This window comes from Zootoca vivipara, chromosome 7 (assembly GCF_965207765.1).
Source record: "Zootoca vivipara chromosome 7, rZooViv2.hap1.1, whole genome shotgun sequence".
Lineage (NCBI taxonomy): Eukaryota > Metazoa > Chordata > Lepidosauria > Squamata > Lacertidae > Zootoca > Zootoca vivipara.
This window is the reverse complement of record NC_142590.1, coordinates 56251116-56277034: the sequence shown is the minus strand read 5'-3', so window position 1 is coordinate 56277034 and position 25919 is coordinate 56251116. Positions and strand designations below refer to the sequence as shown.

The window sequence follows — 25919 nt, the reverse complement described above, 5'->3', positions numbered from 1 at the left end:
GACAAAGCCGCTTCTGGTGAACCAGAGCAGCACACGGAAACGCCGTTTACCTTCCCGCTATAGCGGTACCTATTTATCTACTTGCACTTTGACGTGCTTTCGAACTGCTAGGTTGGCAGGAGCTGGGACCGAGCAACGGGAGCTCACCCCGTCGCAGGGATTCGAACCACCGACCTTCTGATCGGCAAGCTCTAGGCTCTGTGGTTTAACCCACAGCGCCACCTGCGTCCCATATGTTATGAATTATGGTGCTGGAGGAGACTCTTGAGAGTCCCATGGACTGCAAGAAGATCAAACCTATCCATTCTTAAGGAAATCAGCCCTGAGTGCTCCCTGGAAGGACAGATCGTGAAGCTGAGGCTCCAATACTTTGGCCACCTCATGAGAAGAGAAGAATCTTTGGAAAAGACCTTGATGTTGGGAAAGATGGAGGGCACTAGGAGAAGGGGACGACAGAGGACGAGATGGTTGGACAGTGTTCTCGAAGCTACGAACATGAGTTTGACCAAACTGCGGGAGGCAGTGGAAGACAGGAGTGCCTGGCGTGCTATGGTCCATGGGGTCACGAAGAGTCGGACACGACTAAATGACTAAACAACAACAACAACAACATATATATCTACACTGAAGTGAAATCCAGAAATGAAGCATGTTTCTTTTATGAAGCATGAAAGCAAACTGTTTTGTGTTGTTTCAAAGTTGAACATCTGGAATTATTTTTGTAAAATATAGAAAGTTTCAAGAGTAAGCTTAATGCTTAATTTCTATTCAATAAGTCCTCTTTTCACACATCTCTGCTTAAAGCTTTGGACGTCTGGTTGAATTTAATTATTAAACCATTTCCTTAAACTTCTTGATGTTTGTGCTCTTATTGGCTCTTCCAAGAAAAATGTTTGTGCACCATCTATGAGCACAGTGTTCCCCAGACCCCATTCTATATCCTACCATCATAAAGTATGTTTTATCAGGCAGCTGGTAGCAATGAATTACTGTATATCTACATCAGGGCTGGGGGGGTTTTGTTGATGGGGGTTTGTTGCCGTTGGTTTTATGTATCTTTATTTTAGATCTTGTGATTTATGCGAAAATTGTTCAGTTTGGTTGTGTGTGTTTTGTTGTTTGTGACTACTTTTGTAATGTTGCAATACAGTGGAACCTCGGTTTATGAACACCTCGGTTTATGAATTTTCGGTTTACGAACGCCGTGGACCCATCTGGAACGGATTAATTCACTTTCCATTACTTTCAATGGGAAAGTTCGCTTCAGTTTATGAACGCTTCAGTTTATGAACAGACTTCCGGAACCAATTACACCCATGCTTCGGGTTATGTATGCTTCAGGTTGAGTACTCCACGGACCCGTCTGGAACGGATTTCCATTACAGTGGTGCCTCGCTTAACGAATGCCCTGCTTAACGAAATTTCTGCTTAACGAAAGGATTTTTCGAGCGGAGGTTGCCTCGCTAGACGAATTCGTTTTATGAAAAATTCGTCTAGCGAATCGCGGTTTCCAATAGGAATGCATTGAAATTCAATTAATGCGTTCCCATGGGCAAAAAAAATTCAAAAAAACCTCAATGGGATTCGCTAGACGAATTTTTCGTTATAAGAAAAGACCCGTGGAACGAATTAAATTTGTCTAGCGAGGCACCACTGTACTTTCAATGGGAAAGTTTGCTTCAGTTTATGAACACTTCAGTTTAAGTACTCCACAGACCATCTGGAACAGATTAATCCACTTTCCATTACTTTCAATGGGAAAGTTCGCTTCAGTTTATGAACGCTTCAGTTTATGAACAGACTTCCGGAACCAATTGTGTTCATAAACCGAGGTACCACTGTAGTGTATTTTTTCATGTTGTAAGCCTCCTTGATCAGGGTCTGAAATGTGGAAGGCGTGCAGACAAATAAAATTATGTGTGTATGTATGTATTAATGCTCAACATCATCAGCCCAAACTACAGTTTGTTAAACCCTTCTAACTATTTTTGAAAAGTGAATATTTGTAACAATAATTGAATTTCTGCTGCACTAGGCCTCACTTATAAAAGTTTGAAGAAGCGTCAAGCAAACTGAATGGGTGACCAAGTTTATCCTGTACATCATTTTCCTCCCCATTGCATAGATTAGTTTGAGCTTTCATAGGAACTTCACTAAACTGCTTAAGTTTGCTGGAAGCTTTCTTCCAGCCCCCAGCCCCCCAAGAAGGTAAATTATCCCTGCAGTAAAAACATGCCAACATTCAAGAATTAATTTACTCCACCTTTAAGGAAATGAATTAAATTTAACAATTCATCAGAATGTGAGGTGGTGTAGCATCCTGGTTCTTTATCTTAATCCCAGTGTATCTAGATGCCATTAGGTAAAAAGGTAAAGGTAAAGGACCCCTGGACGGTTAGGTCCAGTCAAAGGCAGCTATGGGGTGTGGCTCTCATCTCACTTCAGACCGAGGGAGTCGGCGTTTGTCCACAGACAGCTTTCGGGGTCATGTAGCCAGCATGACTAAACCGCTTCTGGCACAACGGAACACCGCGACGGACGCCAGAGCACACAGAAATGCCGTTTACCTTCCCACCGCAGCGATACCTATTTATCTACTTGCACCGGTATGCTTTCAAACTGCTATGTTGGCAGAAGCTGGGACAGAGCAACAGGAGCTCACCCCTTCGTGCAGATTTGAACTGCCGACCTTCTGATCAGCAAGCCCAAGAAGCTCAGTGGTTTAGACCAGTGGTCCTCAACCTTGGGCCTCCAGATGTTTTTGGCCTACAACTCCCATGATCCCTAGCTAGCAGGACCAGTGGTCAGGGATGATGTGAATTGTAGTCTCAAAACATCTGGAGGCCCAAGGTTGAGGACCACTGGTTTAGACCACAGCGCCACCTTCCATTAACACAATTAAGCCACAAATAATTGTGGTACTTTTAACATGGGCATAGACAAGGGGGGCAGGGAGGGGCAGCTGTTCCCCCCCAAATCAATATAAATCAATATATATACATACCTTAGCTAACTGAGGTTCTGCCCCTCCCCCCAACAAAAATCCTGGCTACACCCATGACTCTTAAGACATTCCAAGAAGAAGAAGCTACAACCATTCATAGAAATCATATTATCACACATAAATTAGCTTGGTGGTATAACAAACATTCATTTACACATGGTGATTATTGAGTTAATTGTCCTGGTTATAATGCTAGCACTTCTGTCCCAATTGTGTGAGGGAACTGTAGCTTTTTGATCAATATAGCACCATGCCATGCTCAGTTTCATTCATACCAGTGGGCGTGGTTTGACACAACTGATATAGGCTATATCACCACCCTTTATAGGTATTTGTACTTCTGTTCCCCCAAGAGAATAGTGGAAAGAACCATGTGCCAGAATACCACCCAAAATTTCATAACGTGAACAGCAGAGGCATGATCCATAAAAACCATGAGAATATTAAAGTACAAAGAATATTAAAGTGCAAAACTTTTTTTCTGGGTTCACAGGGTTACAAATTGATATTTTTTTTCTGGGAGCAATTAAATCAGGAAAGAGTGATAAACTTCTACTAGTTTTCTAGAAGTGGATTTTATGTCAGGTGAAAGATCACATAAAAACAAAAATTATCAAGCAAGGAAACACTGAAGAAAAGGGATAAAGTGCTGAATAGATGGCTTGTGGTTGCATTCAGACAGAACAAGGAACTTGCATTATTGAGGGTTCTATATTGGAAGTGATGGTTCTCTCCCTTCTAGCTTTACAGAACTCTTTTATCTTAAGAGAAAGACAACATTCTCCTTCCTGCCTCCCATTTCAGCTATTCAGCATATTCCATCATCCAATACACCATGTATTTTTAATCACAGTCTTCCATGACACAGGAGAACCCAGAATTACAGTGATAGATGGGTTAACAAGCCATAGATGGGTTTATACTTCAACACTGCAACAGTGGCAAAAATATTCATGATCATCAGTGTAACAGAGAAAACTTGGAGTTTCTCATACAACATCTGTTGTAATGTACATAGCTCCACCTTTTATACTCTCCAAGTTTACAGCTAACCAGCAGATAGAAACCTCTGACTTTCAGTAATATCAATTGTGCAACTGATAGAGCATTTATGTTTAGGTTTTAGTAAGGTAGTTTCAAAAAAAGCTACTAGAACTTGAGGTTTCATTCGCAGAGTTTGATATCTTGATAGCTCACAAACGCATGGTATTAATGTGAAATATTCACACATCACTAAAAACAGTGGTTTTCCTCCACTAATTAACCATCACAATAAATTTCACATGTATACTTTATTTGTAACATGTTTTTGCGCAACGACAGAAGAACCCAAACAAACCACTTCTGATTTTTTTCAGTTCAATCATATGATAAAAAGCTCTGTGCCACCAGTCAGAGAAGCAAAAATCTAGGTGCCATAGAACCTTAAAATTTGGCCTGGTGACTGAGTTGCCAAAGAGGGCAGGAATCAGGTAATACTATGAAGAGCATTCATGAGCATAAGCAGAGTACTTTGCCCTCACGAGAAATAGCCACTCATTGGAAGATGTCCAAAGAAGCTTAAACTGTGACAGCTCTCAATTTCCTAAATGGAAGCCAGCAAGAACATAATCCCTCCTCTCACTTGTCCACGTAGTTCTATGACTCTTTCCCTTCAAGAAATGTCTGCCAGACTCCTGAGTTTTACACACACACACACACAAACACACACACACACACACACACGTAGGTGTTTTGGTGTGTGAACTTTGCCTAGGAAGCAGAACATATTCCACTTCCTGTTGAGTGTGTTCCATTTGTAAATAGAGTCCCCTGGTGCTATGGGAAAGGACACCTTGGTTTAAGAACGCTTTGGTTTAAGAAAGGACTTCTGGAACAGATTAAGTTCGTAAACCAAGGTACCACTGTAAATTGATGCATCAAAGTATAGAACTGCTGTACTGTATAAGAAAAGTGAAGAATTGCAGGTGGAGGAAACAAACTATCATAGGAAAGTAGCGATTCACTATTCTTCCTTGGGAACCAGCCCATTTGCCCAAACTCTAGCAAAAAGAAAAAGGAAAGGAGAAGTCTGTGTAGGTTTGAAACAGGCAGAGAACACAGTCGGACAGCTCTCTTCTCTTGTGTTGCATAGGATGGCATTTTAGAAGTGGCTACTCAGGTCCAGGTAATTCCTTGAAATTGCTACAGCCATGCTAAGAGGAGCTACCAGTCTGTTTTCCATAGAACAGCATCTCTCATCAGAAGAGATGTAACTATTCCATGCATAAAAAAATTCCTTCAGTAGCACCTTAAAGACCAACTAAGTTTTTATTTTGGTATGAGCTTTCGTGTGCATGCACACTTCTTCAGATACAGTGAAATAGGAGTCCCCAGGCACTTATGTAGAGAAGGGGTGGGGAGGGGGAGGGGAGGGGGGATCACTCAGAAGGGTGGTGGAAATGGGTGATTGACTGACTGATAGCTGTTGATGACCGAAAACGACTGCAAATGGTTTTGCATGAAAAAGCAAGGGTTGAGATGGCTTTAATGTGCATGATTTAGTCCCATGTTCAAAATCTGTCATTTTTAATAAGAATTTAAAATATTTTAGCAGCAGGGGACAGAACTTCACTTTAAACCAGGCTGAAACAGCAGTGCTTTTCTTTAAAAAAGATAAAGTAACAATACTTTTTAATAAGAGTTCCTATCTAAATGCCAAGCTCTATTTAACACTACAACTGCAAATAGACTGCTAAAATAAACAGTCTTTTCTTTTTTTCTGCATACCTGAAATCCTTTCCCTAAATACAGACCACCATGTAGAATGGAGGCTACAATACTTGTGCAGTAGGTTGAGTCACTAAGAACAGAACAAATGCCTTTTGCATTGTTTCAACAAGCTGGAAGAGGGAACCCTCCCTGCTGTATCCTGAAACAAAGGAAATCCAAGTCTCTACATATATTTGGAAAACTGCATTTTTAAGACCACCTACTCTTCCAGCCCAGACAGCAATCTATTGCTGGATGGATAAGATGCTTTTCTGAATCAATGCCTCCTGTTGGCTATTGGAATTCCTAAAACCTTGGTTGCTAGCTTGGCCAAGCAAAAGATTACATTTGGGGGGGGGGAGAGGAGTGGAAGACAAAAATGCTTTCACTGGCTACTGCCTCCAACCCAGGAATCCCAGAACACTTTTATTAAAAAGCCATATTTAGTCCAAGCAGCAGAACCTTTTTTTAAAAAAAAGTCTTGCTTTTTATATGTTAAAACATGGTAAAGACAGTGATCTCTCTCAGATCATATCATATCAAGAGGCCACAAATCCACAAAAGCTCTGCAATTACTGTACTTGAATGAGAGCAGAAAAGCCCTTGAGCACATGTAGTTCACAATTAGAAGCCAGTTAATTTTCCACAAACTCAAAATCACTCTCTCATGCCATCCTACGCAGACAAGCAGATCAAGGACTTCTCATTAAAATGACTACTTCAAAGTTCCCCTATCAAGAAGCATTGTGTCAGGCTAGACACGTGCAGGAATGAGGTCTCACTAGGAACACATGTATGAAGTAATGCTGAAAACTCTGCAGACACAAAAGGGTTAGGCAAGCGTCTCTTAACTGTGTCACTCAGGACATGTGAGGATGTGAAACCAAACCCACTTGCCTAATGTCACCAAGGTATTTTTTGCATGGAGCACGCCTATCAAGTTGTTGCCATTGCAAACATAGCACAGCCTTTAATGGACATCTTGCAAAAAGAGCACAGAATCACCAAAAACACTTTATCATTGAATATATGCAGTTTCAATTGAAGGGCACGGCAACCAGCTGCCAGAGGTGTGTGAAACAGCCACACACAGAAGGCGTTGATGAAGAGTGAAAGCCTTTTGGTGCATACAGCTGTAAAAGAGCTCCTCTAAGCTGAAATTCAACAAAGCTTCTTAGGCTAATACATACATTTCCCCAGGGGAAGGAGGCATTTACAATCAAAATTGATTTTTTAAAAATACAAATGTATGTTCTATATTCCTCTAGCCTACTCTCAAGCAAAAAAGTGCCATAAAATGAAAGCTATATTTAAAAAAAGATAGTGGGGTGGATACACCAAGAACCCACCCAAAGAAGCAACAATCCCTGTCAATCCCTTCTAACATTGCACTATAGAGAAGCACTGCAAATTCCTGGCAATCTGCAAATGCTTTCCCCTTCCACACCCAAAAATGTAGCATGAGTGCCTGCATATGCAACTGCAGACTGAAACACATACAGAAACAAACCATGTCCACATTAAAGAATATATATATGCTTACCTTTGACTTGAGTGTCATATTCAGCTATGATCTCCTTATCCTTTTTGAATTTCGCTGGCGACGTCATGTTTTCCTTCCCACCCACCCCCAGCAAAAAAAAAAAAAAGATTATCCTCAGAGCAGATCCTCCAGAATACGACAAAATAAATGCAATTTGTGTTCCTCCCAAAAACAATCACTTGGCCAGGCTCGTCTTCCCTCAACAGCAATCAGTCCATGGAGAGAGGGTGGGAGATGGAGTGTGTGTGAGCAGCAGAGACATGCAGATGTGAAGAGCTCAGCGGACAGAAAAGGCAGCAGTTTGGATTCCCTGCACCAAAACCCTTAGCAGCAGTGGTGGCGGTGGCAGCAGCAGCAGCATCAGACTACAGAGAATCTGCAGCCCCCAAAGGCTTTTCCTGATTGCTAACATTAATAGCACAGCCAGGGAGTGGAAGTCTTTCTGCGCAACAACATGTTGTGTGTGGGTTTGACTTTTTCTTTTTCTTTTTATAGAGCCAGAGATGATGCAAATTAAATCCCAAATGGTAGAAGAGATGAAAGCTCCAAAGTCACTTTCTTCAGTTCAACTGCCTGCAAATTCAAATACATAATTGACTCTCAACCAGTTACAGGCATATACAAAACAACAAATGTGACTGAAAGCTAGAAATGCAAAGTACAAATGCAAGCTACTCAAACTGCAGCAGAAAAAAAATGCATCCAATTGAAGAAAAGGGTACAATAGTTACATTTTAGGTAGAGAGCTGGGGGGGGGTTAATATCATCAGAACCTCCTAAATCCAAGAAAATGGGGAGACAAAGGAAAACAGGTCCTGCAAAAGCAGTTTTGTGTTCCTTCTTGGTTAGTTTAAACAACAACTGGAGACAGAGCAATATGATATGCTAAAAAGGGAAATCAGACCCAAATCCTCAAATTACTTGAACTACAGGAGCTCGAAAATGAACCCACAAGCCATTGTATAAACAAGACTAATCCCCTTTGGTGTAGCTAAAGCTGCAGATCTTGGTCCAGCCAACAGACTAGCTTTAGGTATTTTTTTATTATGCATCATTGTTAATTTTAGAGGATTGAACCCCCAAAAGCTGGCAAAGTAAAGTAAAGAGGGAGGAGGGATATATGTATCTGCTGTAGACATCAAAGCAGATTTGGAGCCTGGGGAAACAGAGCAGTATGTGCAAGAGAGATGCAAGCAGAGCAAAGTAAGGACAAAACTTCTTTTTCTGAATTACAAACTACTGTTGGCAGCAAATGTTAAGAAGAGGGGATTCCAGAAACCTGGATCCACATCCAAATAGAGAAACAATGTGGCCAACAGACAGGAAATGGTAATGGCTCACTGACTAAGGAATAACAGTGTAATCCTAACAGTGTAATCTCCTCTGATGTAAATCCTACCAAATTCAATGGGATTTACTCCCAAACAAGTGGAGTTAGGATTGAGAGCTACAGCATGAAAACACAATCGAAATCTGGCATATTTCTACCCAGTGCTAGCACATACTGTCAGCCTGCTGTGAAGTAACTATGCAAACATATTTAAAGCTACCTCCCTGAAATACAAAGAGAAATCACTAAAACCTTGTAGTCCATCCCAATAGCCCCTTGCAAGGTCAAAAACCGTATTAGGGAAATATCTTTACTAAGCCAACCAAAATATCACAAAACAGTTTGCAAGCTTTCGAATTATCCAGTATTCTTCATCAGGCTAAAATTAATGATGGTGATGCCCGTGAGTAAGAGTCTCAAGGGAGAATGTGGAAATAGACAGCAGACATTCAATGAGGCCTTTTAGGTGCCACAGATGTTATCAGATTCCAACAAGTCTGGCTGGGAAGAAGCATAACCATAGCCACCATCCCAAGTCTACCCTGATGTAGTGTTCTGAAGAACTCAAAACCTTGCACACTATTTTGTGATATTATGGTTGGCCTAATAAAAGTAATGTGCTAATATACTTTTTGAATTTTTCTCATGGTACAATACAGCTACCTTTACTTTTTGAAAGCTCAAGACTGTGCTTTCTCCTTTACAAGAAGATAGCTGTTCAATTCAAAAGTCAATTGCAGCAACATTTGAAGGATATATGCTGTTTTCCTCTTTCGATCCGGTACGTCATAGGCTTGCACAACTTGTGACCCACCAAGCTGAAAACATTCAATTAGTTGGTTCAAGTGCTTGAGAATCTGACATCTGCCACCCACCCAATAGTACCAAGCAAAACCAGGAGGTTTACTGAGCCCATAGCAAACCATTGCACATGGGTGGTGAGCTGTATTCAGCTTGGTGGATCACAGTAAGTGTACAGATCTGATCTACGGGAAGTTAGGAATCCAGCCCTGCCTTTCCTTCTTGGTGCTGCACTTTTCAGGGAGATGATGTAAAGAGGAAATGCATCAGACTAGAAAAGGGGTTTATGGCCTGGGAGGATAAGAAGGTAGGTATATTATTGTCTGGCAAGTAACACTAGCTTAATGGGGCAGAGGAATACCTCCACACCCAGGAATATTACGAGCAGGAATATTCCTGCTCACCCAGGAATATTACGAACTAAGACCTGTATTTGAGGAGGAGGAATAGACTGCTATGGGACTATCTTCTGGGAATAAGAGTACTGCGGATTTAGTTCGGAAAGGAACCTCGCTCAGCCGCAGAGCACACGCTTCGCATGCCAGATGTTCCAGGTTCAATCAGCTGCGTCTCCAGGTAGGGCCGGGCGGGAAAGGTTCCCCCTGAAAACTCGGGAGAGCCGCGGCCAGTCTGTGTTGACGCCGCTGAGCTTCGTAGCTTGAAGAGACTGATCTGGAATGAAACTGCTTCAAGGCTCGTTTGCGAGCGCATAGAACTGCCTTCTCCGGGGTGTGTGTGTGTGTGAGAGTGTGTGTGTGTGAGAGAGAGAGAGAGAGAGGGGGGGGATCCCTTTAAAAAGAGCTGGGCTTCGACGGGGCTGTGGCTATTTGTGGAGGAATGCTTCTCCCTCGGGGCGAGTACGGGATGCGGGGAGTCCGGCTTCCCCCCCCCCCTCCCCGCGCTTGCCGCAGTGGGGAATATTATGGGATGGATGGGACACCGACCCTCTCCCGGTGGACTGGAGCACGGGATGGCTCCAGCAGGGCGCCTGTGCTCGCTGCGGGCTACCAAGGGAACTAGGAAGACAAGACACACACGCGCGGGAAGAGTATTATAGGATGGAGACTGCTGCTGTACAGCCTTCTGGAAGGAGTGGGCTTCCTTGTGCTGGCGGGAGGCTAGCATTACACGAATTGCAGCCAAGTTGGAAAAGGAGGCGGATCCCGCCAAGGGGATATTATGGGATAGGCAAGGGGATCTACCGCAGGGAATCTGCCACGAGCTCACCCCAAACTCAGGATTCCTCCGTCCCGGACGCGACTGTTACCTGCAGTGCTGCTGCTCGGACGGCGAGTCCTTTCCCCCCATGAGGCGCGTTCCTCAGGCCACCCGCTGCTCCCACGGTCCGCTCCCCGCCGCAGCCCCGCTCCAGCGCATCCGCCCATTCCACAGAGGAGCACCAATCGGGAGGGGAGGTTCCGAAAGCTGGCGGGCGCTCCAGCCAATAGCCGCGCCCCGCCTACCTCCTCCCTCAGCCTCGGTCCCGCCACTTTTCCGTATTGGCACCGCCCACCCAGGACGGAGATGGGGCCACTCAGAATGCTCGGAGGGGACAGAAGCGGGTTACGACCACGAAGGGTGGGGCATGCAAATACAAGCCCCGTGTGGACCAATGGGAAGCAAGGGGGCGCGTCCTCATGCCCCGCACGTAGGTAGGAACGAGAGAGGGTCAGTTTATCCAATGGCAAGCGGGGAGACGCGGGTTGTTGTCTTTTTTACCAATCAGGTGCCGGTGGTGGGCCAGATTTCCCCCAATGGGAGGCAAAGCCACAGATTCAAACTGACAGGGGACTGGGAGGCGACGCGAGGTCTTAATTCTGAGCATTTCTCGCGCACGTAAAGAAAGGAGCCGTCCAGGTTGGGGTCGCTGGCAGGAGGCAGGGGGATCCGGAGTCAGTCCGTGAGTGGCCGAGAAGGAAGTAAAGAATCCTAAATTGGGGACAGTAGGATTAATTGGGAGGCGGGCATGTTTCTTGCCCTCGGTGGTTGGGGAGAAGGGAATGATAGGAAGGACCCCGGGGTCTAGGCAGTGAAATAAAGCAGAATTAGCACTACTGCAGGTGCCACATAACACCCGTTCCGCATTTGTAAGAACTATACCGTTTAGTGCTGGCAGCACCTACACTTTGGAACTCCCTGCCAATTGATATCAACCAGGCGCTTTCGCTGTATTCCTTTCGCGGCCAGCTAAAACAGTTCTTGTTTGCGCAAGCCTTCCCAGATGCTTAGAAATGCTATTGTGAATTTAAATCAGTTCTAACATTTTAACTTTTTGTATGTTTCAAAATATTAGAATTTTTTCTTGATTTTTCTGTCTTATCTTTTTATATATTGCTTTTTTTCTTTGCAATCAAGGGGCGTATAAATTTGAAGAAATAAATAGTAACTAAATAAGAGAAACAGACTTGGACTGGGGGAGGGAGAAAATTTCCCTCAATTCAATAGTTAATATTGATTAATGCTGATTAGATAGCCTCCAGTATAAGATTGGAAGGACCATCACCACACTTGGTAAGAGTTTTAATCTGTGACAAGGAACAAGAGGGTTGGTAGTCAAAGCTGATAAACTAAGAGTACCAGTAAGTCCTGTGGGGGAGAAGGACCTTGCTGGCCCCAGAAGACAAATTATTTTTCTACCCTACTGAAAGAAGCACAGGGGTGCCCTGGAATCTCCTCTGGATCAGACGGGCCTTGCCATGTCCGCCAGCAGCTGCAGTTTTGCAGACAGATGTGTGACTGTGCTGTGCTGCAGGTTTTGCCAGCAAGTGCTAAGTTCCCGGGGCATGAAAGCTGTTCTCCTGGCTGATACAGAGACAGATCTCTACTCCACAGACATCCCTCCCACCAGGTGAGTCAACACAAGGAGACTCAGAGAATCTTGAATTGGCTGTAATTTTCTGTCCCACAGTAAGTATTTTGCTTGGCATCTCTCACACATTTTTTTTAAAGAACCTCAAGAACCATAGTGACTTATCTGCATTAGGTCTAAGGTCCAGTTTCGGTGGTCTTTCACATTCTTAACTCAGTATAGTGTAATGGTTAAGGTGCTGCACTAGGATCTGGCACACAAAATTCAAAGGAGCCATGAAGACAAACCTTGGGCTAGTCACTGTCTCTTGACCAAACCTACCTCACAGGGTTGTTGTGAGGTTGAAAACGGCACAGGAAGACCCCTGTATGCCGCCTTGAGCTAGGAGGAAAAGTGGGCTATAAATATAATAAAAATAATACTAGTGAAGGGTCTTGGCAGAATACACTACACATTCAGGTTTCAACAATCGCCTATATTGGTCTGCCAGGTTGCAGATGCTGTGGCTGCTGTCCTAACTCACATGTGTGCATGGGCTATGAAAAGAGGTATGTCTTAACCTTTTCTGTCCTTCTGGGTATTTCATGCACTCATGTGGCATACAGCCCTTACAATATCTGCCATAATGTAGGAAAATATTTTCATTTTGTAAAAATGCAGAATCCAAGACTTGAGGTCAAAATAAAATATTCAGAACATGGGCTTTCTAAAGCAGGTCTGCACAACTTCTGTTATGTTCAGCTCAGGGAATCACAGCAGCCTGTGTAGTCTGTCTTCCTTAATCATCTTGCATTATGAAAGCGGGGCATGATTCTAATATTAGAATAGCACCACCAACGCCATAACAGTAGGAGAACTTAGTGGCACTACCGGTATGCTAGAACTGTCACTTTCACTTCTCTTAATAGTCAGTTTCTGGTCTACAGTATTTGTTGTGGTAACAGTCAAAAGCACAATGGGGGGTGTTGTATAAACCACAGGAAGACATAGTCTTTGCTTTCCTACATCCTCAGTGATTGTGAATCAAAATGCAACTTTCAAGCATGAGAAAAGGAAGGAGTGTTGGAAGAAGAAGGCAAGTTTCATTGGTGATGACATTGATATACTGTACATGTAGGAAATCATAATCATATTTAATCAAAACTTCTTAAGGGAACCCTAAACTAATGGAACTTTTGTCACAGAGAGCTAGTGTCATCAGCATGCCTTACTCTATCTTCAGCAATATGATTGCAGATTCAGTAATTCAAATGGATAAAAAGATGGCCTGCACGTTGGGGGTGGAAGGCTTAATGTTTCTGACAAATCATAGAATCATGTTGGAAGGGACCCAAGGGCCATCTAGTCCAACAATGTAATGCAGGAATCTTAGCTAGATCATACATGACAGGTGGCCATCCAACCTCTCATTAAAAACCTCCAAGGTGATTCTACCACCTTGTGGGAATCTGCTCCACTGTCAAAGAACTTTTACTGTCAGAAAGTTCTCCCTGATGTTTAGTCAGAATCTCCTTCCTTGTAACTTGAATCCATTAGTGTGGGCAACAAGGAACAAAGAGGGTTGTGGTCCTACCCTCCAGAACCAGAGAAAACAAGTGTTCTCCATCTGACAGCCCTTTAGAATCTAAATTGTACTATAATTATCAACCGAGTTCCCAGAGAGTAAACTGGTCAACCAGTACTGCTGGTAATTTATTTGAGAAGATATACAAGGCCAAAGGAAACTCCACTTGGCTTTCAGGTGGGTAGTACTGGAAATTTATTATTATTTCAAATATACTGTACATAGGAATCTGTGTTATATGGACTCAGAAGAGATGAACAGATGTAGAAGACATTGGTCAAGCTCAGTATTGTCTACACCAAGGTAGCCAATGTGGTGGCCTCCATATGCTTTTGGACTCCAACCCTGATTAGCCCCAGGCAGCATGGTCAGTGGCCACAATGAGAGGGCATCTGGAACACACAGTTGGCCAACCCTGGTCTATAAGAATGGGCAGTGGCTATCCAAGGTTTCAGGGAAGGGTCTTTCCTAGCCCTACCTGCATATGCTGGGGACTGAACCTGGGATCTTCTGCATAAAAAGCTTGTGCTCTAGTACTGAGCTATTATCTCTCCTGCCCCATACATTAAAGTTGGGTGTCAGTGCTCTGGGAAACTTACAGATTTCAAGAGAGCAAATATAAAATCAAAGAGTAAAATAATTTTGAACTGCAAAGTATAAAACAAGTTGTTAAAAATTACACAAAACAGCTTGAAATTAAAAGTCTTCCAAAAGCCAACATCAAGATCCATTCAATATAAGTAAATATATATTTTAAGCAAATGACAGAAATGTTTCATAGCTGAGACTTTCCCCACACTTAGATATTATACTGTATAAATGTTAAGTAACTGACAAACCTTAATTGAATTTATTCTGTGTGGTTACAAATGGTATGTCTATGATAATGTTGAACAATGAAACAACGCTGACTATTGCTATTACAGAAATGTGGTAATGGAATTCAGTAAACCTCTTACTTCAAACTGAGATATTAAAAGGAAAGCTATGTTTTAGTGCCTCGGGAAATTATTTATCATGATTGGTTTCTTTATAATGTAATAATTGATTAGCATGGCAGCCGGGGGGGGGGGTACTGTACTCTGTTCGGGCTGAGCGGTTAAACTTGAAGGGAGAGCTTAAGTGTTGCGAAGCATCTACATTTTGAAACTCTAAATAAAAAATGGCAACGCTATAACTGATTACTGGTAGTAGCTGCCTGCCACCTGAATCCTTTCTACCATGGCAACACCCAGGGATAGTTTTTAATTTTCTGTCTAATATAGATCAGCTCTGGGAAGAGGTCTGTTTGGTGTGAATCATACAGAAAAACTGTTTTAATCCTGTCAGGAATGCAGTAATGATCAGACTGCTTCATTTGTAAGCAAAGGAACACACATCCAAGAGCAAACACAGATTAATGGTTGTTGAAAACTATTCAGTTGCAGGTGCTGATGGAATGATTGGTTGTCGCTTCCTCTGTTGTACAGGATGCTGTCGGCACTCTTAATAAGTCTTCTACACCTGTTCATCTCATTCTGTTGCCATGATTCATGGCTAGCAATAGGTAAAGTGGCTCTGGGCTGCAACGCTGATGGAATGGTCATGCTTGGCTGTAGAGCCCATATCTCCCTCTGCTTCATCATGAGAACCAGAAACAAAATTGCTCTATTGAATAACAAATATCAACAGACCAATTCTTGGACAGAAGCTATGGTAACATATTGCACTGGCTGATACTCTTCCACCTGGCTGGTTACACCAGGAAGCTGGAGTTGGAGATGTTTTTAGAATCGAAGCAGACTAATCTATTGTTACTAAAGAGCAATAGTGATTCTCTTACCGGGTAGCTATTGTGGAATGATCACAATGGCTTGAACTACAGGGTTCAAGCTGTTTTTGCTCCGAAGGCAGTTTTGACCTCTTATCTGATTTGCTTCTTTTGCAAGCTTAGGCAGCAATCCTGAAACCTCTTAGTGTCATGTGGTGCAATCCCTTAAACTAGTGGAGCTTTCATAGGAAAATTTGCTTCATTACTAGGCCCACTTTGGGAGAAAATTGCTTTCTTACAATGTGATCTTATGCATGTTTAGTTGGAAGTAAGTGGACTGGGATTTGTTTTCTGGGAAATATGAAGAGGATTACAGCCTTATAGCCCAATCCAAACTTTCCCTTTAACCATTCACATGTAGACAGGTGAGAAGACTGCTAAGAGGCACAAGGATAGAGCACTTTGTCTGTCCCTCCAGCAACCCCCTGTATTTCTTCCTGTGAAGGACACTTGGGCTCTTCCATGTCCAGCACAGAAAGAAGGGGGCCACTGATTCCTGCCCCTCTCTGTCTCCTGCAGCTCCCTACACCACTACGCAGAGTGTGGAGTGGTGACCATTGGCCATGTTTCTTGAGGCTGATGAGAGTTGGAATTCATTAGCATCTTGTGAGCCAAAAGTTTCCCCTCCTTGTAACATAGGAGCCAATAACGAATGCCTCTTGTTTTAAGTAGAGTGAAACAGCATTTCATATAAGTCATGGGGATCACAACTTTATAGGGTTTGCTAAAGTGTTTTCTCCAACAGGCAACTCAGCTCGGTCATTTTTGAAGAGACAATGCAAGGAAAAGACTACCTATCAAAACACATTAAACTAAAAGCTGGATCAATGTACAGTTATGTCGTATATTGCCTTGCTTACAATGGCTGTTAGCAAAGAGAGGTTTACAATGGCTGTTGGCACATATAGATTTGTAAACTAACAATAAACAAAGAGAATAGCATTCTGCTGGAACTTTTATTGCCACAATACTTCACATTGTGAAACTGTGATCAAGTTCATTTTTAACTATTTCTCCCACAGTACTGTTGGCTTCATTGGAAATTGCTATTTCACAGAAATCTGCAAATGTAAACTGAAAGATGTGGCCTGTTTGAAATGGTAAGTAAGTAATGCTGCAGTTTAACTTAGCATAGTGTTTTGAACAGCTGTGTGGTCTCTACCTCTTCATTCATTTGTGTGCAAGAGCCTGAAGCAAACTTGATTATCAAATGCTCACTTGAATTTAACTATCCACCATCAAAGAAGTCCTTGGCTGACAATGTCCAGGATAAATTCCAGCAATAAAATGGTTGGCATAAAGAGCTCCCAGATTTACTGTACTTGGGAAAACTGGACTATTCTGATATCCTCAGGATTTCCAAAACTGTGGTAGTACAGGTACAAAGCAGAATAGGTTATTGACATGTGTTATCTTCACTTGTAGTGTTGCCCACCTTTTTCCTGGCTTTCATTCTGTGCTTTAATAGCAGTCTGACAGGCAGAAATGTGGCAGGTGAAGTTTTTCATCACGCAGAGATGGAAGGAGTTTTTCCTCCTTAATTTCTGCATGTCAGTATGCTGTTGATGGAACAGGGACAGGGTTAAAATAGGGAGGGGGCAGTACTAGCTGAAATACATAAACTCAAAGGAATTTGACTACAATACTGCACACATCAAGGTGGCTAGATTGCCAGTGGGGCAGAAGATAGCCTTTTCTGTGGCCACTTATTAGATATTCATGAAACAGCACAATAACTAGCAAATCAAGATTTTACCCTGTGGCTTGTGTCCCCCAACCCAAATCAGAGAAAATGTAGAGAAGTTCAGTATAGATTCATATCTATTCAGTTTTCTTCAATTTAATGGCTTTTATTCTAAAAATGTAACTATCAGCCACCATAAAATGGTCCTGGTTTTAGTCATCTCTGTATGAATTTGTCATGACATCAATAATCATTATATCCCATGCTTTCTAGAGCCACAGGGATCAGTAGGTCAGTATTTTCCCATTTTTGTGATATGAGGTGAGGTGAGGTTATGTTCTATAAAATAGGTTTTATATTTAAGAACAGGCAACATCTGTTGTTGATACATTCATAATATAGGTGCCCATTTGGGGGGTTAAAAAGAAAGTTGCAGGCTGAACATACTGTACAGGCTATTTCTGGACTGTTTTCCAAAGGCATCTTGCTCAGTATTTAGTCAAACATTCACAACTAGTTCTACTAGATAGGGTGGGATCCTGTTTTATTAACTTGCTATTTACCATGAGGACATTCATTTTACTGTTGATTTTAGAGCTTACTTTTCTGTCTACTCTTTCACCTAAGAACTTGTGTGTTTGCTTTTCTAGTGGGAATGTGGTAGGTTACCATGTGATCGCTCCATGCAAACCTTGTTTGCTGTCCTGCAACAATGGGCACTTCTGGATGTTTCACAGCCAGACTGTTTTTGGAATCAACAGGCTCGATTCTTCCGGTATGGAAAATTTCATTCCACGCACAAAGTTTATTGTTCTTATCCCCTTGGAGTGTCCTATTCCAAAGCTTTTACTACAGTGAATTGTGTGCCTCTTAGAAAATGTATACAAAGAGAGTTAGACATACTTCAGGCTTGTTGGACCTACTTTAATTTTTATTAAAGCGTCAACATACTCGGGGGTTTTACACACTTCCAACTTAAGGAACAGGGTGCCTCTGAGCACAAGCACTCGGCCCAGGAATTTGTTTTTAGCACCAGATCTGAGCTCACAGTTCATAAAATAGCAATCCAAGGTGGGAAAGCATGAATTAAAAAGAAGTGATAAATACTCAGGCAAAAGCCATCTTGAACTGCCATGTTTGAGAACAAGGCCTCAGGTATATAACAGAAGCATAGAATCATAGCGTCATAGTCTCATTTCTGAGCAACAACGTGCAGAGCTCAGTGGAGTGGGAGGCCAACCAATCAGCTGTGATAATGCATGGTTTGTACAACCCTCTGGCTTTTGTATGGCTGGAATGTTGGTTAATGTGCAAAGGGTAAGATTTGCAGTCATTTTACCACCCACTTTTGCTTCACTGGCCCACCCACCACTAGCATTAATTAGGCCCTCAGAAGGTTGTTGTAAGGGGACACGGCCCTCGGGCTACAGAAGGTTCCCTACCCCTAGTTTATAGGAACCTGGGTGCTGGACGGTTGACCAGCCCTGTTCTAGAATGTGGCATTTAAATACGGAGGTGGAATTAAAGGCTTAAATTGCATGTTCATGTTACTTTGTTTATTAGCCTTTATCTATTGCTGGGGTTGTAGCTTCATTTGGCAACGTGTTTTGCTTCATTAGCATGAGATCCTGGTCAGAGAGAATGCAATGGAAGTTTTTTTGCCTTTTCTTTTTAAGGTACAAACTTACTGCTTTGGGGCAACTTACCAGATTCAGAGGAAAGCGCAGATGAAGACTTGTCCAGCATCTCTGAAGACGAGTACATCCGATAAATGTCACCAGCTATGTGCTGCATGGTGTGCCTCTCACACGGACAAGAAACACGATGTGCAAATCCCAGCAAGACAGAGGGAAAGCACTTCAAAGGGTAATAATACCTGTTGACCTTACACTGTCTGATCTGCTAGGCATCCTGTTGTACAGGATGACCAGGATTTGAAGGTCAAAAGTCAGTCCTTGCTTTCCAGAGCACCATCAGTATGCCCCCCCTGGCTTCTGCAACTGCTTGCTATTGCCCATATCCTACAGGACAGCATTTATGTACGGAAGATCAAGGAATGAGCTCCACATCGCCATCGCTCCTGGTTGCACAAAAAAAGGTCTGGAAGCGACGCAGGGAAAGATCCAGTGGTGTTTGATGTGGCAAGTTATCTGCCGGCCTGCATGACTCCTTTTCCCTGTTTTGCTGGCTGAGTCAGGGGTTGTAAAAGGCCTCTCTTCAGGAACCACGGTTAATGCTGCTACACAGCGCTCCGGCAGTGAATACCAACTCTGTGCTGTTGGCTGCCTTCCAGAATCCCATGTTTGCATAACATATTGGGAAGCTCTTAAATCTAGGTATTTCTGCTTCCCTCGTGCAAGTGCAGCACAATGTTTGGTTCTGCTCAAAGGCCAGATTTCGAGGAAACCTACTGAATAGCTTTTTCTCTGCCAGCGCACAAATGGCCAACAAGTGTGAGGACATCGCCTGGGAACTGGCATGTTTCCCTGCTCCTAATGGAAGGAGAAGATGCAAAGAAATGCTAACAAAAGAACAAGAGACCCCAGCTTCTGGACCTGCAGATATCCCCTTTAATGCGTGCAATCAAGAAACAAAGAGGCTTAAAAGAACAGTGTCCAAGCGGCAGCATTTTTAACTGTGTTTGTCCGTTTCTCTAGTTGTTTACAAGAAGAAATGAGCAGTGAGAGTGACGCTGAAGGAGAATGTAGTAAATGCAGGGTCAGGTCAAAAAAAATTTAAATCCTTCTGGTTTCTCTACTGCTGGCATAAGAGTATTCCCTACGTATCTGGTGGCACAGTGCCTTTTGGAAAGAATGTAGCAACCAGGCATGGCTTGAATTGCATCTAGCCAGTAGTGTACTGAAGTCTAAAGTAGCAGAAGCAGCTAAGTAGCCGCAGGTAGAACATTTACTCTTTTTCAAAATGATGTAAGTGTTATCTGGAGCATGATTTTTTAAAGGGTACTAATATCCTCTTTGGAAGAAGGAAAAAATATTGAGAATTTTCAAGCTGTGTTGATACTTTCAGCCCTCTAGTTCAGCGTTTCTCAACCGCTGTTCTGCGACACACTAGTGTGCCGCGAGACGCTGGCTGGTGTGCCGCGACGTGCAGCGACGAGAAGGGCAATTTGCATTGTCACGTGCCTGGCGGCCGCCAATAAACAGCGCTAACCTGCCGGAAAGGAAGCCGGCCGGGTCACGACGCGGGGCGAGCGCAGCTCTCAACAGCCACCACCACGGGAGGGTGGTTTTAGACAAACTTAAAGAAGCTGGCTGGATGAGCTCAACCTGAAACTTGCTGAGCAAAGGATTGTGCTGGCAGAGAAATCAGCGGCTTGTGAAGCCTTATTACAGGAGATTGCAACCAACACAGCAATTGGCAAGTGTTTCTTACAGTCATAATTATATAGTCAATATAGGGCGGCACAGAGTTAATTTTTTAAACTTTTTTAATGGTGGTGTGCCTCGTGATTTTTTTCATGGAACAAGTGTGCCTTGGCCCAAAAAAGGTTGAGAAACACTGCTCTAGTTTATAGGGCATTTTAGGGCCTGGTGCAGTTCCAGAATCTTTGCTGTGGTGAGCCTACAACTCTAGTGCCCACATTGCTTTCATTCACTTGAACGGAGCCAGTCATAAATTCAGGGAGCAGCTTATTCCAAATGCTTCCTGAGTTTTGCTGGTGCTGTTGGTGTTTGCAAGATGGTGCTGAATGAATTTCCAGAATGTTGGTTATGTTTTTACGTTTTCTTGGTGCGTAGGTGCGATCATTATGTGAAACCCTCCAAAAGTTATAGACTGACTCAGTCATTCATAACAGTGGAGGTATCTGCCAGTAAGTGGGGCAGTTAGGTAATTTAGACTTTCAATTTAATGGGTGTTCTCTCTTCCCCCCCCCCTCTCATACACTCACTCACATGCGCACGCACATGCTTTGGATCAGCGGAGGAGAACCTCCAAGCCTCCAAATCTGGCCCTCATAGTTCTCTAGGTCACAATGCTCACTTTTACACTGATTATTTTTGCATGGCAGGTATGCGTCCTTGAACTCAGATGCCTCCTGCTTTTCTAGGTAGATGATAGAGAAGTGTGTGTGTGTGTTTATCTAGCCCACTGCACAAAAGTAACTTTTACATTTGTTGTTCCACCCATTTTTTAGCCTCAGCCACCACTAGCAGGTGGCCTCAAAGGGAATGAGGCCTTCAGGCTGAAAAGCGTTCCCTATTCTTGCTTTCTATGGTGTAAATTATTTGATTACTTCAAAATGTGGTACACCAGCCTTGCTGTACTTTCTATGAGCCCTTCTGCTCATTCTACTGAGGGCCTCATCTTCTGCGCCAAAATGCCTCCCTAACTGCAGAGAGTTCAAATATCTATCAGCTATATGAACTGTATATAATAAAAGTCAGTGTGCTGTGTGTATTATGCATTTCCACAATAACATACCGGTAGTTCAGTATCTGGAGATTCTCACCTTTTATTTATTTTTAAAACTGCTTTCTAGCTGTTAAGGCTTCCAATATAAGCCTGGTGAAATCTCTGATGCCAAAGCAGGGGGCTTAAGTTGTTGCTTTCCTCCCAGCCAGCAGAAGCAAAGCAAATGGTGAGCATCATTTACCCAGGTTCTGGAACTCAACTTCTCTTGGAACTGACTTCAGTTTAATACCAACTTATTTAAAGCACAAAATATTTGCAGCTTTAATAAGAGCACCCTTTGTATACACAAAATCCGCTAAGGTAACACCTGCCCTAAAAAAAAAAACCCACAAAATTCACTCTGGGAATGTGTTTTAAAGTGAGAAATTGACTTAAAATGTCAGAAAGATCAAGACCTTCAGTTGTAAAATAAGGAAGGCAAAAAGTGGGGGAATAGCATTCTCAACAAATCAGTTGTGCAGTAAGATCCTGACCATGTGTACTCAAAAGTAAGACCTACTAAGTTCAAAGGACATTGCTCCCTACTACCTAGTAAATGAGTTTAGGATTGGGTGGCACCCGAGTGGGGTATGGGTAACTGCAGAACATTATGGAAGGGAAGCTCAATGCACCACTGCCAGATTTAAGTGGCAGCTAAGTATTTTGAAGAACATCTAGTTAGCCATTAGAACAATTGCATTTTGTTCATTCGTTACACACACACACAGTGAAAAAGCAGCACCATGTGTTACTTAGTTGAGCACAAATATTAAAAATCCTGAGATTCTTGTAGCTACCCAAGGACATAAAGATTATAAACACCTGTTACTTTGTTCAATGTTTGCACTCAGCATCTCCTGAAAAGAAGTTTCAAATAAACAAGCAGCACCATGCAAGGATTGTCACTTCTGATGCAGAACGTGAGACTTTGGCAGCGGAGTATTATTTTTATTCTATGAATTGGGAAGTAGTGGTGTGGATCCATGGAACCAGAAGAGTCGATGACTGTTGCACTCCAAATCTTGTCAGGCCAGTATGACCAGTGATCAGGAGTTGGTGGGAGCTAGAGTCCAGCAACACCTGGAGAGCTACGAGTCCCCCCCCACCTCTTGCTCTAAAGCAACTTTCAGAACATATGCTGGACCTTTAAAAGTAATCATGAGTGTCTTCACATGGAAGCATTGTGTACATTGTGTAGGGTTCAGCCATCCATTTCAGAAGTATTGGGGAGGGCCTAGGTTCAATCAATAGCATCTGTTGTCAAATGATCTGGAGTAGCAGGGCTGTGACAGACAGCAGGCAGTGCTGGGCTAAATGGACTTACAATCTGATTCAATATGAGAGCTTAATGGGCGTTTGTGGAAGATAAAAAACAATTTTGGGAAACCGTCTGGGTTGTGTAAACAAACTGTTGCAGGCAGAGGGTCATAACAAGCCTTCCAAACCCCACAGATAATCAGTTGGATGCTGCATTGGAAGAAAAATCCAATGAGAAAATTAGGGTGTGATCCTTTGTCCTTGTCTATGCATTAACGCTATTGAATTCATGAATACCCTCTGAGTAGAGGGACCCAGGTGGCGCTGTGGTTAAACCACTAAGCCTAGGGCTTGCTGATCAGAAGGTCGGCGGTTCGAATCCCTGTGATGGGGTGAGCTCCCGTTGCTTGGTCCCAGCTCCTGCCAACCTAGCAGTTCGAAAGCACGTCAAAATGCAAGTAGATAAATAGGAACTGCTACAGCGGGAAGGTAAACGGCATTTCCATGTGCTGCTCTGATTTGCCAGAAGCGGCTTTGTCATGCTGGCCACATGACCTGGAAGCTATACGCCGGCTCCCTCGGCCAATAATGCGAGATGAGCGCGCAACCCCAGAGTCGGTCACGACTGGACCTAATGGTCAGGGGTCCCTTTACCTTTACCTCTGAGTAAACCTGTATCGGATTGCACTGATAGAGGTACTCTAAACAAAAAGAAAGTGTGCATTATTCAACAGAATGCATGACTCCAAAGTGCTTAGTTCAGCTGAATTATGTCTCTACACTTAGCTCTTGCCGGTTTGTCAGCTGTCAAGCCACCCCAGTTAAAACAATGATTTGATCGAAGATACACAAGCCTAATATTCACTAAAGTTTTGGTAGTAATATTAAAATACAATGTGGGCATAAGCAATAAACTGATTTATTTGTTGTCCGTCATACTGAAAGGTAGGAGTTCATAAATTTTCAGCATAGTGTTGATTAAATGACTTTTTATTGTACAGGCCCTAATGCTGCTGTGAATGCAACTGGTTGTGTATGTTATATTTATAAAATGGCAATATTTGAGCACAGGGAGGTCAAAGTAATGCTGTTTGTTGAACTCCAAAAACCCGAATACATAAACTGCTATTGAAAGTGTGTGTGTGTGTGTCACTAAAACAAGGTACGCAGGCATATATCCATACTTTTCTTGTTGCAGTGGAGGAGAAGAATCAAATAACTGTCCTCAGAATTTCATAAGGGGGGAATAGCCTAATTCTGCACCTGCTTAAACTAGAGCTATGTCTCTCTCTTTCTGTGTGTCTTACGCACATACATACAAACAAGTGACCTATTTGGGTTTTGAATTTGAGACAATGTCAAATGCAGAGGCTTGCCGTACCCAAATTGGATGGCACAAGAAGAGCCATATAAAAAAATCTGAATTCCAATAAAGCAAGTGCACTTGCTTTCCCTCAGGTCTGTTTTAAGATGCCGCACACTTGTGTGCAACAATATCAGTGTTATTGGTAATGCATTCTCTTTTCTTTTCTATGCATTATTCAACACCAATCGTAGCTGGCTGCACAGGTTGAACAGAAGGAAGGAAGAGGGGAAAAGTCACAGCAAGACAACGATAAATCATTTCAGCTTCATTCTAAAAGGAACCGTGTTAAGAAGGGGGAGGGATCATTTCAGTCTTCCCCATTTTTTCAGTATAATTTAATGTATAACCTCTAAAAAGTATACGCTGAGCACACGTAGGGATTCGGTTTCCACTGAAACGCAGCCATTGCTGTGATACGAGAAGCCAGCTCACAAGTGCCACATTGCAAGGACACCGGAACAAAAGGCTGCCTGTAATAATTAATGATTTCCTTTCTGCCTATGAAGGCAAGCTGCGTGTGATGGAATTAAAACCTACAGCAACTAGAACTAGACTCTCACTCTTTAGCCCACTAAAATGGCGCTTGGCCATCTGGGTGCATGTTATCCAAGAGGATGGCTTTGAACGGTAGAGCCTTCCATAATTGCAGGATCCATGATTCGGTGCTGTTATGCAGGCAGCAGTACGTCCATATCTTGCTGTAGGCAAATGGCTCACTCACATGTGTGGTTTCTGTTTGAAAGAAGAAACGGGTGTGGGGGAAGGGTGGAAAGTGTTCTAGCAGGCATGTTTTGTCTGCTCTTCCCATGAACTCTGTAACCAGCTTGCCAAAAGCAGCAGCCACATCTCAATGGTATCTTGTGTGCAAACATTCCTAAGTCTTTCATCAGTGCTCCTTGTCAAAACGTATGCTTTAAACTAAAAGTGGTTGCACTCCTCATTGATTTTTTTTTTTTACTCAAACGGAGCTAATTTTGGACAGCAGTAAAAGAAAACAAGATGCCCAGGTCTGGACTCTTCAAAAGAAATCTCACGCTTCATGTGGTTTTGGCAGCTGTTTGCCCATCATCTGTGGTTCTTCAAAATACTGACAATTTGATGTCTCTGGGTAACATCATACTCCAGGAAAATTAGCTCAAAATGTCTCCTACTGGCTTCCATCTGTATGTCGGTGTACACAGGAACTTGTATGTGAGCTTGAGAAGCCAGGAGCTTTCTCAATAAGGAAGCATCATGCTGCTTCTCTCCAACAACACAATTCTTTTTAAGTTCATATTAAAACCCTACTGAACATTACAGTTCACAATTTTTTGCAATTATGCCTCCTTTAATCATATTCCAATATCGGATGCAACCCCGCAAATTGTATAAAATGTGAGCACATCATCCTTTCAAGGAACCCAGAACACACAAGATGTGCATAAGCATGACCACAGATTTCCAGAGCACAATTGCACCTGTCTATTTAGATGTCTATTGGTGAGTAGGGGCTTATGAATGTACACACACACACACAATCAGGGAAATTGCATTAAAACAAACATTGATCTACTATGGCCCTTTCATGTGCCACTCATTTAAGAGGGC

At 42.8% G+C, this 25919-nt stretch overlaps 2 protein-coding genes across 14 annotated transcripts in view; one reads left to right on the top strand and one right to left on the bottom strand.

Annotated features, from left to right (window-relative positions):
- Nucleotides 1-10983, bottom strand: part of SRGAP2 (SLIT-ROBO Rho GTPase activating protein 2) — a 206691-nt gene extending 195708 nt beyond the window's left edge. For 5 of the 7 annotated variants that reach the window (XM_035122342.3, XM_088674334.1, XM_088674333.1 and 2 more), the window contains exons 1-2: nt 10697-10983; nt 7299-7871 (exon numbers count right to left, since the gene is read on the bottom strand). In XM_035122342.3, coding sequence (XP_034978233.2) covers nt 7299-7365 — 67 coding nt within the window. In that variant the 5' untranslated portion in view covers nt 7366-7871; nt 10697-10983. Of the gene's footprint in view, nt 1-7298; nt 7872-10656 lie in introns of all 7 variants that reach the window. The other 2 variants (XM_035122343.3, XM_060277122.2) reach the window with 1 other exon arrangement.
- On the top strand, nt 9587-25627 carry RUMY1 (regulator of UNG2 and MKLN1 interacting yippee protein 1). Of its 7 annotated transcripts, none has more exons than XM_088674339.1 (6): nt 9614-9736; nt 12078-12277; nt 15224-15348; nt 16635-16712; nt 17947-18071; nt 18973-21713. In XM_088674339.1, the coding sequence occupies exons 3-6, from the start codon at nt 15335-15337 to the stop codon at nt 19065-19067; spliced, it is 312 nt and encodes a 103-aa protein (XP_088530465.1). In that variant the 5' UTR covers nt 9614-9736; nt 12078-12277; nt 15224-15334; the 3' UTR covers nt 19068-21713. The 7 variants fall into 7 exon arrangements, 6 of the variants coding, with proteins under 6 accessions (XP_060133108.1, XP_088530465.1, XP_088530463.1 ...); XR_015951106.1 differs by lacking the exons at nt 9614-9736; nt 15224-15348 and adding exons at nt 9746-10005; nt 24524-25627 and having other exon boundaries at nt 18973-19162; XM_088674340.1 differs by lacking the exon at nt 9614-9736 and adding an exon at nt 11251-11329.
- Nucleotides 25628-25919: the final 292 nt, after the last annotated feature.